The following is a 17,110-nucleotide window of genomic DNA, read 5'->3' as shown; positions in this document are numbered from 1 at the left end:
AATCTATTCCCACCTAAGGATACCCATTGGTAACTAGTCCTAGTAGAGCATGTCAGAATTAAGAACCTATAAAGTGCTGTCCCAGATTTTGTAAAAGTAATATTCTTTCCAAAGAATATGAAATTTCCCAAATGGAAAATCAGATAGTAATAAAGACCTCCTGGATGATGTTAATTTTCAGGGATTTTTGCTATTCATGTGTTCAGATTATTTACTGTTTGTCTATTGTTTTCAGTAGACTTTTCAAAAAGTAGACATACAGTTTGTTTAAACAAAGTGAAACTGAGAATTTAACTATGCAGATAAAATATGGTCAAAAAATATTTTTGTCTTATTTATCAACTGACTTTTAAAAAACTGAACTGGTAAGATTTTTCAATTTTCTACTTACCTTGTATTTCTCCACAGTCTCAATAGTCATTCTAAAATCCTGTGACGTCATAAAGTATATTATAATTTTACCAGAAATATAAGTCTCCAAGGTTCAATATATTATTACAAATTTGGCAAGGTTTTTTCTTTTGTCTGCAAAACAAGTGTCTCAAAATTATACGTAGCATATCACATCCAAACACCAACTCAGTTTAAAAAGGTGCTTTCAAAAAACATATAAAACAGATTAAGTCAATACAGTAAGCATTTTTTGGTGAGGTAACAAAATGCAATATGGTTATAATTGAAGACTTTATTATCTGAATCACACTTCTGATTACAAAATTCTTTACCTGCCATGTTTTTCTCGGGTTTTTGTTTTTTACTTACCACTCTAGTAATCCAAGAAATAAATTAGTCCGAGGAACAGGAAGTTCCTATTATCAAGGCACCTTATCATAATTTTATAAAGCACAGTATTAAAAATTAGCACTTAGTTTCTAAGGACTTCAGAGATGAATATTTGAAAGATCTTTTTATTCCTCACAACCCAGAATTATAGCTATTTAATAACTAGGATAAAAAAAGAGGCTGAGCACAGATCATTTTGCAAACTATGGTGGTGTTTCATTTTGTTTCACTATTCATTGACCACAGACATACTCATTTTTTTCGAGAGACTGTGTCTACCTGTTTGCCTTCCCCTACTCCCCAAGGGTGAGTATACCTTTCCATATAATAAATACATATTTGGTGTTATGTTTGGAGATCTTTTTGAGGGCTCGGAACAAACTGTTTAAACAGACAGTAGACTAAAACTTGAATATTTCCCACATGTGAAAATAATTATTTTGGGAATGAAGCTACCGCATTCAAACTCATTTGACTTGGAAGGCAGTCCTTTATATCAGATCAAATAACTGAAGAATGGGATTAGAAAGTTTCAGAAATTATCATTAACCTGGGCTGACTCAAGACTGATCTGTGGACGAGAAAAATAATGAAGTGTAAAATAATTCTGACTTAAAAAAATGGTTTAAAGGAGAGAAGCGGAACACTCCCGTGCTTGAAAAGGTAGTGTTTCTTTGGACAGATCTAAAAGGTTGTAACTGAGGCCCGCAGTTACAGTTATGAAAGAAACCGTCAACTAAGTTGCAGTACGCTAACCTGCGACAGTTACTAACGTCTCTCGTGTTGCATTTTTTGTAGTGATTTGGCACCGCACCCTCCACCAGCCCTTCAGGAAGCGACCTGGAAACGTTCTACACGTTTTATTCCTGAACCGGGCACGGTCTACCCACAAATGAGTCAAGAAGGGTCACAGGGTGTCAACAACTCGGTCTCTGTTTTCTCTCCGCCTCCTCAGGTGCCCGGCTCGCACCTCCCTTAGGGAGCCTTTGTCTCAGGTCGCCTAAGCGTAGGAGGCGGCGGGAGGTGACCACAGTGGCCCAACAGTTGGGTTCCCAGGCTGCCTGGTGTGACGCAGCATTCCCCTCCCCGCCTCTCCAGACAGGCGCTCAGACCCGGCGCGGGGCCGAGGCCTGGGCTACCGACCCCACGTTCGACCCCGCCCCCTCGGCTTATCCAACACAGCCCTTCCGCGGCTCCCCAAGCCCCATCAGTCTTCAATATCTCCCCACCCCTCTGTTTCCCTAGTTCCTTCTCGGGCTCTCGGTTGTGACGTCCTTACGCAACCGCCCCGAGTGACAGTAGCCTCCATACCCGCAAGGAGCGAGCCTGCAGCTCCCACTTCCCGGAATTCAACTCCGGGCCGCTAAGGGAGGGAACCGGGCAAGGCTCAACGGCCCACCACGGTAGCCAGAGTCCAGCAGCCTCTGCGCGGCCGGCGTGCGCGTTCCCATCAGTGCGCGTGCGCGCACTCGCCCTCCGCCCCGACACAGCACCAATCGTCTTCTTCCTACGCCCCACGACTCCAAAACGTAGCCCCTCCCACTATCCGCGCGCCAGTTGGTGGAGTTCGGCGTGCGCGCGCCCGCTTGCCCGCCTCGCGCCCAGTGGGGAAGGGGAGTGAGCCGAGAAGCTTACGTCGCGCGGGAGGCGGAGGCAACGGCTACCTCTGTGGCGGCGGCGGCGGCGGCGGCGGCGGCGGAGGCGCCTACGACGGAGACGGTTGCGCTAGCTCTCTCGGCGTCATGGCGGCTGCCGGGAGCCGATAAGCGGCGGGAGCGGGGGCGCGCGCGCGGCCGCGGTGAAGACGACGACTCGTTACTTCTTGCTTTTGCTGACCTCGCCGTTGGTGCTTTAATAATGAATTGATTGTTGGATCCGCTCCGCAGGGGATAGCGCGTTGGAGCCGCGGGCCGGGGCTTCCCCTTCTCCTCCGCGTCCTTCCCCTTCCCTCTCGCCCTCGCGGACTCCTGCTTACCCCGAAACCCCCGGAGCCCGAGGACTCTTGGTGGCGGAGACCGCGGGCCCGGGCACAGGGGAGGCCGCCGATCGAGTTGGCTCTCTCCGCCCCGCGAAGCCTGCACGCCCGCCGGTAAGAAGGGGGTCGGCGGGCGGGTCTGGATGTGGCGGGGAGGACGGGAGCTGGCCAGGCGGAGGGCGGGGGCGGCGCGGTGTCCGGGCGGCGGCCCAGCGGCCGGGCGCCGGGCATAGGCCGGGGCGGTCTGAGAGGGCCGGCGGCGGCGGATGGACTCGCCGCTCAGGGGGCGTGTGAGTGGCCAGAGCAGGCCGGCGCCGAAGACCGCATCCTCTCTCCGGACGGGCGTGCAGCTGGCGGTCGAGACCGGGCTTCCTCGGCCTGGGGCAGGCCGGGCCGCGAGGGGAAAGCTGCGAGAAGCTAGCTGTGCGCTTGGCCGGTGCGTGGGTCCCGCCGCCACCCGGGCTCCCAGCACGTGGGGAGCGGCGGGGAGGGGGAGGGGGCAGCAGCCCGGGCGAGCCCAGGAGGGCGCGGGGTGGGTCTGTAGGAAGTTTGAGGCGGGAAGGGAGACTCTGGGACCGAGATGGAGGCCCTGGGAGGGATGGGAGTGGGGGGGTGCGTCCGGGTGGCCGGCTGTTTGGAGCGAAGCTGCGACGGACGGGGGAGGAAGGTTTCCAGCCTCCTTTCGAGAACCGCTTGAAAACTTAGCAGGAGGAAAGCAACTGATAAAAGACGGGGCAAAGAAAAGGCGAATTGAAGAGGTTTAACGATTTAGGGAAGAATCATTGTTAAGACGAGTGAAAGGCAGGAGAGAGCTGCGGGTGCTTGGAGCTTCAGAACTTACGGTTGTAAGAAGGGGCTCAGAAAGAGGACTTAACTCTGAGAAGGAAAATGAGGAGGAGAAAGGAAGTTACAAAGTACAGAGAAAGCCATTTTGAGGGGCGAAAGGGAGGTGAAAAAGAAAGAACGAAAAGAGGAGTGAACTTTCTCAATGAAGAGAGGCTTTCGGGAGAGGCAGTTTGTTAGAGTACCTAGATTTTTAAGATCTAATTGTTTAATAGTTAATCTCTTTGGCTAGTTGGAATTAATATTTAACATTAGGAATAAATGTTGCGTGAAATAATTTTTAGATAACAATTCTTGCTAAGTCTACTGGACTGTAGTTTCTGGATTATTAAAATCCCGATCTAGATGCAGAGTTTGCTATGATTAAGTTGGCAGCAGCCTATTTCCCCCCTCTTTTTTTGTGGAATGGAAATAATCGTAGGAGTAAATTCTCTTTGCTGAGGTCGGAGGACAGCTCTGCTCTCAGTCGTCTGTCTCGGTACTTTCTGGCTGGGGAAGGATCTGACGTCTCCTTCCCCCGCTTCTTCCTCTCCCTCCCCTGCCAGAGATCTCCTTTGTTTATTAGTGGGTGGCTTGTAGGTGACTCTCCAGTGTTGTGCTGATATGTTGAAAGGTGGAAATGTTGTATCTTGGTCCATGATTTCTGCCCCAAACCCCCTACTTAAAAGATCATAGTGTATATTCTGTTACCTTTTTCCCCCGGAGGAATCCCTGCATGTCCAAACTGGATATATATACTGTATTATTTAAACTTAAAACTGCGCTATCGGTTTACCTGTGAAAGGACACATTTATTTTGACCTGTACATTTTTTTGGCTAAGATTACATGATACACTTTTACTCTACTGTTCTCATGTGAGCATTTTCAACACTTCCCCTCTCTCTGGTATACGAAGTCCTTCGTGATAGGAATTTGTGCTTGGTTAAGGTAACCTTTTTCCCCCTTATTTCATTTGTTTGGTCAAGTATCTAATAAGACTATTTTCTATTCTTGGAACGTATGTATATGTTATATACTACCATTTTGCTTTAGTTTTTTATCTATAATGTGTGGTATATACACACGGTTGCAATTAGTCTAAAAGTTCTCTATCGCTCCACAAATATTTTAATTTTTTCTGTCAAAAATAAGCAGTGGTGTGCTAAATTCTAGTAAGTAGTCAAGAATGTAGTTAATAGAAGCCTAGGTATTTTGAGAAAAAGACCCCTACCCCTTCCTCTAATCTAGTTGGCCTAGATAGATTTGTATAAGTTCCAAATAGACTTATTTATCTTTTTGTCTACAGGAAATTTTCTCAGTTTATTAATTTTTTTTTTTTAGGTGAGTCAGAGGGTCCCAGGAAACCTGTGAATGTTGAAGAAAATTCATCTGTGAATTTTTGATATTCAAAGAGGAGTCAGTATTTATATTCGTCTTTTAAACTGGGAAGATTTATATTTTATTTTAAAACTTCTTGATATTTACAATGAATGGACACAGTGATGAAGAAAGTGTTAGAAACAGTAGTGGAGAGTCAAGGTAAGTACTTTATTATCAAGTTTTGATTATGAAAACAGTTGAAAACTTATGTGACTCTTTTTAGTTTTTCTAATAGGTGGCAGAGTTTTCAGATTCACTGTTAGCTCTCCAAACATTAAAAAGTTTCTAATAAATAAAGCTTTGTTGAAAATACAGAGTTTAATTATTTTTTTCCATTGAGATGCACAAAGAGAAATTTAAATATAGAAAGTTTGGGATACTTAAATCTCTTTGGAGGTCTATATTGTTTGGGTTAATAATTGAAACTAGAGCAAGTAAAGGAAGACATTTAAATTGATTTGACTGTTATTGCACTCTCCAAATAAAGGCCATAAGAATTTCTTTACTCATTTTTTTCTGGCATTTTGTCTTCTATACCTGTGCTGTCCAGTGTAGTAGTCAGTAGCCACATGTGGCTATTTAAATTTAAATTAGTTAAAATTACAAAATATTCAAAATTCAGTACTTAGTCACATTAGACACATTTCAAGTGCCGAATAGTCACATGTAGCTAGTGGCTACCGTGATGAATAGAGAAAAATTGAAAACATTTCTATCATGGCAAAAGTTCTTTTGGACACTGCTGATCTGGACATTTGTTAGAGTATTGCTGCAACACTTTTTTCCCCCATTACCTTTTCAAATTTGAGTTTTAATTATATATGACTGAGTTAAGAGTTCTTACGTGGGCCATGTCTTTGCAAAGAAGATATGGTTTATGGGAGTAAGCCATGTTAAGCTATTTTAATGTGTAAGAAACCTCTTCAAATACAAAGACTTTTAAATTCTTCTGTAGCCCCCCAGTTTTAAGTTACCAGCCACGTTAATAATGCAATCCCATGTAGTTATATATGTTTATCATATATGCTTATCATATAGAGAGGTCAGGAATATGGACACTGGGGTCAGACTGCCTGATTACTTACCCAGTTGTACTTATTAGCTGTGTGAATTAGGGCAGATTTTTTAGCTTCTGAGACTTAGAGTTCTGTATTTATAAAATGGGGATTATAGTATTATTTATCTTATTTAAAGTTGAGGATTAAATGAAATGCTACCTGTAAAGGTCTTAAAATAGTTCCTGCTATAATGAGCACTCTATATTATTATAATTAGCATCATATTTTATATAACAGAATATTACATAACTGAAACATTAATTACAGTGATGGAGAAATGTGAAGGACAAGGAACAGGAAAGTTTTGGCAGTTAAGAGGGCTTCAGGAAAATGTTGGATAGAAAATGAAGCAGTGGGATATGTATTTGACCTGAGGCTTGGGATTTTCTGGTTATGCTAGGTATACTTTATCAGTTTCACAGGCAGACTGTTTGGATAACAAGAACATCATAGAAAACAAGGAGTAGTTATGGGAAGCAGAATGATTTAGTAGAACAAGTATTGGTCTAGGAGTTACAAAACCTGAGTTGACCTGTCTCTGCACTAACTCGTTCTCTGAATGACTTCTGAACTGTAAAATAAGGAGAGTTGAATTAAATGATTTTGAAGTTTCATCCTACTACTTAATATACAAAGTATTTAACAACAGAGTTTAACTGGAAATGCCAAAGTTGAAGGGCTAAACTAGAAGACCTTTGAGTTTCAGCTTTGATTCCAATCTCTACAGGTATATTGACTGGAGTAAGTTAATAGGAGAGTCACATTGTTCACATTCTCTTGTTCGTTGGTGAACAATGAAATGGTTAATAGGTAGAAATATCTAGGGGAAACGCAGGAGCCTAACTACCCACGAAATAGGAAATAAGACTCTTGAGAGTAAATCTTCTGGTTGAGCATGTAGAGAGATCACATGCTGTTATATTCTGACCCCTTACCTTTTCCAGTAATCTTTTATGTATTTTGCTGCCATATGTAAAGCAAAGAGGGAGTCTTAAATCAAATTTGATATAGTAGAGATGAAAAAAAATTAAACCCTGTGAAATCAAGTTTACTTGAATCTTTTACAATGCATACTCATTTTAAGTAAATGCAATGTATATTCTCTAATTATTCTGAGTCATGATTTCTACCATATAGGTTTTATGTACTTCTTAGAATTGTGGCTGTCAGGTTATCTAGTTCTTGCAACTGCCTTGGTGTTTATCTGATGAAGGGAGACGTGCTTCTGTTTTCCTTTCATTTTCTTCCTTTCTGCTGTTACGCTGTCCTTTTCCTTTGCTCTACCATAGTTACTAAGCCTCAGTGCCCCCATACCAGAAGCTTTCATAACAAGGCAGTACAGAGAAAGATTGTGCCTAGTTAAAAGAGTGAGGTGAACTTTATAGATACAGGGATTTTCTTGCAAAAACCAAAAGTCACCATAACTATGAATATTAATATAGAGTGATGAGGGGAGAAATATGCTTTTTTTAAAAAATAAAGCACACATCTTTTTTTTAATTGATTATTATTTTTTTTTTTGGCTGTGTTGAGTCTTTGTTGGCTATCTCTAGTTGCAGCAAGCGGGGGCTATTCTTCCTTGCAGTGCGCAGGCTTCTCACAGCGGTGACTTCTCTTGTTGCAGAGCACAGGCTCCAGGCGCCGGGGCTTCAGTAGTTGTGGCACGTGGGCTCAGTAGTTGTGGCTAGCGTGCTCTAGAGCGCGGGCTCAGTAGTTGTGGTGCACAGGCTTAGTTGCTCCGTGGCATATGGGATCTTCTTGGGCCAGGGATTGAACCCGTGTCCCCTGCATTGGTAGGTGGATTCTTAACCACTGGGCCCCCAGGGAAGCCCTATGCTTGTTTTTAAAATTGATATATGCTGTAGAATTTGATTGTTATTGGCTAGAATTTTTACATGTATTTTTGCTTCAGATTTCCTTTTTTTCCTTCATGGAAATTTATGAAACGAAGTAGAATTAAGCAAGAAGTCATTTGGCATTTTTAGTTGGTATGATTAGCTTTCTACTCAAAAGTGTCTGTTTTGCTTCTTTTGATGTGAAAACCTTTCCATAACCACTGACAGAAAGGAAGAAGAATACACAGGAGAACATCTCTCTGGCTATGTTATAACTGACAATTTTGAAACTTATTTACTAAGAAACGTGTGTCAGGATGCACCTGTACCTCAGTTTCAAGTTAGCACAAAGTTTATTATATAACTGAAGTTAAGCTTTCTGAAGATACTATTGGAAGATTTCAAAGCATCAGTTCCCAGCTCTCTAGATTTCTGTTGTTAATTGTAATGAAGTTTTTCAAAGCCTGGTTAGACATTTTTTATTTTAAAGTTAACTTGAATGATGATTTGCTCCAGAAATAGATTTGTGGGTAAAGACCATAAATACATGGTTACATTTTACTAATTTTTAGACGATTGATAAATGCTTAATACTCAGAAGTAATTTCTCTGCTTGCCTGTAGATTAAATTTTCAATAATGTAAATTTGCCCACGTAAATTTGAGAATTTATTTTAATTGTTTAGTCTATATAGTATGCTTATGAAAAATTATCACAGAGTGAAGGAAATTTTGGTGATGTGTTATAACAGTCTTACCTACTTAGAATTGATCTAGAGCTGGCAACTGAGCTATATTGACCTGATTCTAAAAGAAATTTTTTTTAAAATTATTTATTTATTTATTTGGCTGCATTGGGTCTTAGTTGCGGTACGCGGGATCTTCATTGCGGCGCGAGGGCTTCTCTGGTTGTGACATGTGGGCTCTAGAGTGCATGGACTCAGTAGTTCTGACACAGGCTCTCTAGTTGTGGTGCACGGGCTCAGTAGTTGTGGCACACAGGCTTAGTTGCCCTGCAGCATGTGGGACCCTAATTCCCTGACACATATCGAACCCATGTCCCCTGCACTGGAAGGTGGACTGTTAACCACTGGACCACCAGGGAAGTCCCTAAAAGAATTCTTTTCCTTGATATATTATAGCTTTTTATAGCATTAACAGTGCTTGACCTAATATACTTATAAATATGTTTTAAATATATATGTGTGTAAATTTTATATTTACTTAGAGGAACTCTGTTGCAATTAAATTTCCTTGGCTTACTGAAAATATTTTAATTGTTTTAAGCTTCAGGAATCTTTGGGTCTCAACTTTTGAAGTGTTTTGAGTAGGCAGTGAGTAGGAAATATCAATGGAAATGTTCTAAATGAAAATCTCATTTTTAGAAATTCAGAGTCACTTAAACACTTTTTAAAGGCTTTGAGAAAAAAGCCAGATAGTCGAAATGACCTGTTAAATTTAAGGAACACCAAGTCAAAGTTAATTTGAAGACAGGGCTGCATATTTCACCATGTATCTGTTAGTATCCTATCAAAGACTTCTATGGTATACCGTTTTTGGAAACATTGCTTTTATGTGTACACATACCAGCAAGATTTCTTGCCATCAAAATCAGTTTCTTTCAATAAATGAATTTGAACATTTTTTAAAGGCAATAGAATGGTATTTCCTGAGCTTACTTTGATGTTATCTCAGAGTTTTTTAAATTAATTAATTAATTTTTATTTTTGGCTGCATTGGGTCTTCGTTGCTGTGCACGGGCTTTCTCTAGTTGTGGTGAGCGGGGGGCTACTCTTCATTGTGGTGCGCGGGCTTCTCATTGCGGTGTCTTCTCTTGTTGCGGAGCACAGGCTATAGGTGTGCGGGCTTCAGTAGTTGTGGTGCATGGGCTCGGTGGCGCATGGGCTCAGTAGTTGTGGCGCGCGGGCTCTAGAGTGCAGACTCAACAGTTGTGGTGCACGGGCTTAGTTGCTCTGTGGCACGTGGGATCTTCCCAGACCAGGGATCGAACCCATGTCCTGTGCGTTGGCAGGCGGATTCTTAACCACTGCGCCGCCAGGGAAGTCCTCAGAGTGTTTTTTGAAAGGTTCAATTCTTAAATTTCAAAAGTTTTTGCGAAGAAGCATTTTAAGGAAGACAGGAAAATGTGAAATCACAAAGCCAGAATGGCTAGAAATCATTGAGTTAAAGAAACTGGTTTTTAAAATTAACTGTGATGTCATTAATTGTAGGAAAGTATGACTGTTTTACATCTCATTTTTTTGTTAATCCCTATTTCTTGATTCAGTATGTACTTTCTTCATCTTTTCCTACTAGTTTTCTCTTTCCTCAAATATCTTGTACATGCTGCTGAATCTCAGATCATTTATTAAGATCATTTTTTATGCTTTAAAAACTCAATAAACTGTTAATCAGGAGCTTTGGTAATAGGTTACTCTCTCCAAACCGAATTCACGGAATTAAAATTTTCCCGGGACTTCTGAAAATTGTGGTTAATCTAGATTACTGCAATGTATTTAGACTAATTTTTAATTGGTAAAGATAAGAGAATTGTATGTGATTTGACTTTCAAAGACATTATTTTTATCTTCACAGGCGTGAGATAATGGGGCAAATATTAATGTGTAGTTGCCCCTTTTTTATACTGGTTAAGTCATTGCTTATTTAAGATATTGATGACTTGCGGGTTATAGCTGGTACAGTTCTGTGTTTAAAAATACAAGTATTTGTGGCGAAGACATAAAGTTTGGTGGCGAAAACTTTTTTCTGTATTTTTTATGAAAAATTTTAAAACATTACAGAAGTAGAAAAGTTATAGCTCCAGTTGTGGTACTTGGTGTAGCAGCATTAGCATCACCTGGGAGCTTGTTTGTAATGTTCAACCTTGGACCTCACCCCAGACCTCCTGACTCAGAATCTTCTTTCTAACAAGATTCCCAAGTGATATGTATTCATAATAAGTTCATATGCATTATATATGAAGCTGTTTGCATGGAGTCATTCACCACCTTGCTACTTGTTGTTATTGATGTCATTATACATGCTTTTTATTTTCTGGGAACCCCCCAGAGAACTGTGTCATAGGCCATGCAAGCAAGAAGTTGGGTACGTTTCATTTCTCAGTAATAATGGCAACCAGTAATTATTGAGCTCTTACTCTGACTGAGCCATGGTGTACATGGTGCATTACATTAATTTATTGTAGCTATTCCTTCCAAAATTCCTGTGATGTATTTAGTACTATGTTTACCATTCTCCAGAAGGGGAAACCAGATTTATAGCCTTTTTAAACGTCTTAAAAAATACCAAACAACTATTAACCAAATTTCAGATTTTACTTGGATTTTATTGTTTTTCCATTAATGCCCTCTTTCTATTCCAGGATTCAGTCCAGGGTACCATGTTGCATTCAGTTGTTAACTCTCCCCAGTGTCCTCTGATCTGTGAGAGTTTCTAAGTCTTTCCTTAATTTCTTTAACAGTCTTGAGAAGTACTGGCCAGGTATCCTATAAAACATCCCCCAATTTGGATTTGTCTGATTTTTTTTGCTAGGATAAACTAGGGTTATCAGTTACCAGTTTTTAGAAAGAGTATCACAGAGATGAAGTGCTCTACTGGTCACATCATATGGGGAGCAGAATATCCACTTGACATTACTGATGATGTTAACCTTTATCATTTGACCAAGGTAGTATTTGCCAGGTTTCTCCACTATAAAGTTACTGTTTTTCTCTTTCCATAGTGTATTCTTTGGAAGTAAGTCACTATGTCTAGCCCACTCTCAAGGGATGTGAGTGGTGGCATGGGTGGGAATTAAGTTCTGTCTCCTGCTGGGAGGGAGTAACTACATAATATTAAATGGAATTCTTCTATAAAGAAATAATTTCTCCCTCATTAATTCTGTCATTCACTTATATAAGCACGGACTTATTATGTATATTTTATTCTTTGGGTTATAATCCAGTAGGTTAATTTTATTGTTCAAATTGTTTTAGCCTTGCCCATTGGGAACGCTTTCAAGTTGGCTTCTGTGTTCTTTTTACACCCTCCCATTCTTTTGCCCTAGAATCAACCATTTCTCCAAAGAGCCCTAGCTGGTTTCTTTTATTGGAGAAAAGGGTAATTAGAAACCAAGATTTGGGTGCTGGGTTGCTACTCAGGTGTCACTGCTTCGAAGTCCTCTCAGTAGACAGAGCAGACAGAGTTATATCAATCTATAGATGTTTATATATACTAAACCATGTGTATCTATAGTTGTTTCTGGGTCTGTCCATCTGTGTGCATTTTTAAAAATTTTATTTATTTATTTGTTTATTTTTGGCTGCGTTGGGTCCTCGTTGCTGTGCGTGGGCTCTCTTTAGCTGCGGTGAGCAGGGGCTACTCTTCGTTGTGGTGCGCAGGCTTCTCATTGTGGTGTACGGGCTCTAGGCACGCGGGCTTCAGTAGTTGCGGCGCATAGGCTCAGTAGTTGTGGCTCGTGGGCTCTACAGCACAGGCTCAGTAGTTATGGCTCACGGGCTTAGTTGCTCCGTGGCATGTGGGATCTTCCCGGACCAGGGCTCGAACCCATGTCCCCTGCATTGGCAGGCGGATTCTTAACCACTGTGCCACCAGGGAAGCCCCCATCTGTGTGCATATTAGGGTAAACATGAATTAGTACTGTTGTCTCCAATTCTAATCCTATACTACAGGATTCATCCTAATCTTCCTTTCTTGTACCTTCATAACTTCCATCTCTAGTAGAGAGAAACTTGGCTCCCACCATCTGCCATCCACCATGCATGCACTCCAACCTCAGTATACAAGTAAAGTAGTTTCAGAATTTTTAGACTATACTCCCAGAAGAAACAGATTTACCAACTAAAATACAGTGTTTATGTAGAGTATACAGTTCCTATTACATTTAGCCTTATGTTTTCTAGTCAGAACACTGATTTCCAAAGTTACTTGAGGTAGCTTTCTTCCCCTCATCCCCTTCAGTGTGGTTATGTCATAAGTTTGTAATAGTTAGATTCATATATCAGTTTGCATTCTATCCTGGGATCCTCAGTCACATGGGTTTATGTTTTAAACTTGCATATATTACATTTACTCTGTGATATACAGTTTCATGGGTTTTGACAAATGCATAGAATCATTTATCCTCCACCCCAGTACTGTACAGAATGATTCCTTTACCCTAAAAGTTGCCCTCTGTGTCCCAGATCTACTGAATCAGAATTTTCATTTTAACAAAATTCCCATGGAAATGTATAGGCATGTTAAATTTATATGAATATATATGAAACTATTTACCTGGAGTCATTCAGTATCTTGCCATGTTTTGAAATTATAAATTAAGTTGCAGAAAGATTATTTTGATCTAGAGGTGATAATGGAATAGCCAAGTTTAAGTACACAATCAAGTGACTATGCTCAAACTCATGGGGTCGTATAGGCATTCAGGTGAGGTGAAAGAAAATGGAATTGGGCAAATTACTGGAGTGAGGTAATGGGCTATATGGGAAGTCTTCATGGAGTTTTTGAACTTTGTAATCTTATTGATCAGAAATGATGTGGTTTGGAAAGAAAAGAAGAACAAATGGTGTATATTGAGAAACATGATGGAGAGGAAGGTTTTCACAGGATTCATAGTCCCCCAGTAAAAGAAGTACAAGTTCCCTAGTGCAGAGAATGTGTTGGACATCTTAGTTTTGCAGTTCTTTACCCTGAGGTTTGTTTAGTGTCATACTGAAATTTTGGATGGTTTAGTCCCAGGTGGAGGAAGGAGGAAAAAAGGAAGCATAGCTGAATAAACACTACGTGTATTAAGAGATACTAATGGGAGAGGATACTACCCATGTGAATGGACTGGTCAGACCCACTGGTTTCAGAGAGAGACTCTAGGAATCTCTTGTACCAGAATCAAGTTCTTGTGTATTAATGACTGAGAAAATTGCTGTTTATAATTAGTATATTATCTGTCATTGTGATATCAGGTGACTGCTAAGAAGTCAACTTTAAATAAATGTTAAATTGAATTTGAAAGTTGCTTTGGTGTGGATAGATTGAGATTTCAGTTATTGAGGTTAAAATACAGAGACCCACAAAGTTCTGGCTAAACAGTACTGGCTTATGGGATCCACTGTCTACAGTATCTATCAGAGCTGTGGCATAAGGCACAAAAATAGTGGGGAGCACTTTTCTCAATGAAAACCATTTTCATTAGCTGTTTCACATCTCACTGCTTTTAGAAATAACACTTCTCTGTTCTCAGATAGTTATTTAGATGATTGAGCAACTACTATGTAATGAATATCATAAGATGCTAAAATTTGAGATTATTCTCTAAAACTTAAAATCAAGAAAGAGACCTAAACCTTTAATGTCTGAGTATCAGGTGGGTATGGTAAATACAGAGAGATACAGTCTGCAGCAGTTCAAAGGTAGGAGACAAGGAAGTTTGATCATAAGACAGATGGTTAATCTCTATATCAAACCCAATATCAGAATGAAATTTTGTGCTTTTTTTGTTTGTTTTTGCGAGATCATTTAAAACCTCTGGTAGCCTTAAATTTTACGCATGTTAAAAGTCCTTGTAATGTGGCTTTTATGGTGGTGAGGTGTTTTGACAGGCTTAGGCAAAAAGCAAAGAATAATTTTTTATACTGAGGAAAAATGAGGTTAGAAGGCAATACATTATGCTGAAGAGTTTATATGTAAAGGATTGGGGCCATTGGAAGAGTGGAGTTAGTCTAAATTCCCTCAAAGAAGGCTGTTCTTGTTTTTGTGCTTGAGGTAGATTATAATATGATGATTGCCATCTGATGCAAATACTATAGTATTTCCAGTTCTAAATTACTAAATCCTGAATTACATTAATAAAAGGAAGAAGTTTGATCTGAAAGGAAATTTTATAAGAAAAGAATTACAATTAGGGGTACATGAGAGCTGAAAATGTAAATAATCTCCTTATTCCAGTTTTAGCATGTATTTTATACCAAAGGTTTGACCTAGTGTGCAGTAGTTTATCTCAGTCATACTGTACTACATTGATCATTTCACTTCTTTTTTCACTAAATGACATGGTAGATGCAGGTTCTTATGTGCAGCACACTCTCATGGGTATCTGCAGACTGTGATGAATACCAAATTACAAATAATTTTGTTAGAAAGTAAAATATATAGCGCTGGGAACTTTGTTTTCTTGTTAGAGTATTCATTAAAGTAATTTAAAAGCATATAAGTATTTTTAAAACCTTTTTAAAAAAGCAAATTAATCAAATGATTAATCTTTTAAAGATTGAACTTTTAAATGTAGACATTTATTTTATTCTTTGTGCTAATTTTAAGATTGTGGATAATTTCAAACATATGCAAAAGTAGTGACGATAATAAAGTGAACCCTCGTGTATATGTCATCTAGTTTCAACATATTTCATCTCATGGTCAATCTAGTTTAATCTGTAAATCCTACCTACTACTCCTTCCCTCAATTACTTTGTGGATTGTTTTGAAACATTATATAATTTCTACATGTGTTAGACTTCACATGATAGGTAACACTAATGGGGAAAAAATATAAACGTTAAGTTTTGCCTACTTGTTATAATTATAAATAATAGAATTAGAGGGTTTTATCATATCATAGATATTATAACAAATTTCATACATGTTTTATGAAACTTGTTAAGTGACTTTGAAGTGTATGTATACATAGTCCTTATTTCTCATCTGATTCCCTGAATGCTTATTAGAGAAACTTTTGAGTTTACTGCCTTTGCCTCAGATTCAGCATGACTAAACCCAGTCATCTTTGAAATTAGTCTTGCTAAATGTTACCTTTCTTAGCATCTATTTCTAGCAGTTTTATTCTCATTTATTCAGTTAGAGACTTTAAGAATAATACTGTACTTTAAGAAGAGTTTATGATAGAATTTTGCATTGGATTGGTAATTTAGAATGCTAGAAGGAGCTGTTGTGTGTGTTCTTTAGTTCCTAACAAAGGCAGTAACTGGTTTTCAGACCCATGAGGATGAATACTTTCCAGATTTTCTCAAACCTTTGATAGTTATTTTATAGCCTGTAGTGAAAGATAAGGATAACAAATTTTAATACAGTGTAATTTTATAGAATTTGAAGGTGATCTGATCTTAGTTATCATCTAGCTGAACCCTTCTCATTTTCTAAGTGACTGCTTCTATGCTAATATATTTTAAATAGTGAGTTGCAACACCTTAGAGGACCATAACTGAATTTTTTTTAATGAAAGAGAATAATGTAAACTAATAGTGTTCCTTTTGTAGAGTATTACTTCATCAAACTTTTGTTACATGTGTGCATGTGTATACTACATCATGATATAAAATGTATTTATTATTTAAGTCATCCAAAAAGTTTAAAAGCCATTGCCTTTGACCACTAATTTGTATTTTTTTTTAATTGTAAGTACTCAGTACCTGCTAATTTCCATATTGTTTCTCTAGCCCTGTTGAAGTGGATAATGGTCTATAAAAATAACTAAAGGCCCCAAGTTAATGAATTCCAGGATGTAGTTAGAAGAGAGATACATGTATAAGCATAATTTGTAATATTGTGAAGGAATTATTAGTAACATATGAGCAAAATATTGTGAACACATGGGCTGGAACAATGACCTGTCCCTAGAGAAACTGGGGAAAGTTACATGAAGGATAGGATATTTTTGAGTAATCTTAAAGAGTGAGAAGTTTTATCAGTTGCCTCAGAGAAGAAGTGTTTTCTAGAGGGAAAGTGTGGGGAATACACCAATACCCAGCTCTAAAATTACTCCCTCCATGAAGCCTTGTGCCTAATTTCATTTGCCCTACCTCCGGTTCCTCAATCAACAACAGATCCATCCTTATGTCTTTTTTTCCTTTTTTTTAATCATCATCCTTATATCTTTGATTCTCACAAGTTTTACTTTTCCCATGGCATTTTGTCCCTGCTAGAAACTCTTGTTCAATACTTGTTAGTTGAAGAGATGAGCAAACAAATTCAAATTACATATGTATAAAACTTGTTATTTCAAAAGTGTTTATTGCAAAAACATTATTATAGCATATCAGTTAGAGAACCAAATAAGGTGCCATATATACTAGAGTCCTCAAAACACAGGGTCTCAAAAATAGTTACTTCATTTCATTATCAGGTAAGTGAGCTCTACCTCTTGAGGTTATCCAGGTACTCTGGCTAGCAGGACAGCTTTGTTATCTGTAACATGTGGCTTCTATTGCTCCAGTGGTTGCCATCTTCA

At 39.2% G+C, this 17,110-nt stretch overlaps 1 protein-coding gene across 1 annotated transcript in view; it reads left to right on the top strand.

The window, feature by feature from the left end:
* The first annotated feature begins 2,448 nt into the window (after window positions 1-2,448).
* The window catches only part of CHD1 (chromodomain helicase DNA binding protein 1), a 74,894-nt gene continuing 60,232 nt past the window's right edge, over window positions 2,449-17,110 (top strand). The window contains exons 1-2 of the mRNA XM_060143328.1: window positions 2,449-2,872; window positions 4,924-5,121. Of these exons, the coding sequence (XP_059999311.1) occupies window positions 5,069-5,121 (53 nt within the window). The 5' untranslated portion in view covers window positions 2,449-2,872; window positions 4,924-5,068. The remainder of the gene's footprint in view (window positions 2,873-4,923; window positions 5,122-17,110) is intronic.

Source organism: Lagenorhynchus albirostris, chromosome 3 (assembly GCF_949774975.1).
Source record: "Lagenorhynchus albirostris chromosome 3, mLagAlb1.1, whole genome shotgun sequence".
Taxonomy (NCBI): Eukaryota; Metazoa; Chordata; class Mammalia; order Artiodactyla; family Delphinidae; genus Lagenorhynchus; species Lagenorhynchus albirostris.
The sequence above is the reverse complement of the archived record's forward strand: the minus strand, read 5'-3'. Positions and strand labels throughout refer to the sequence as shown.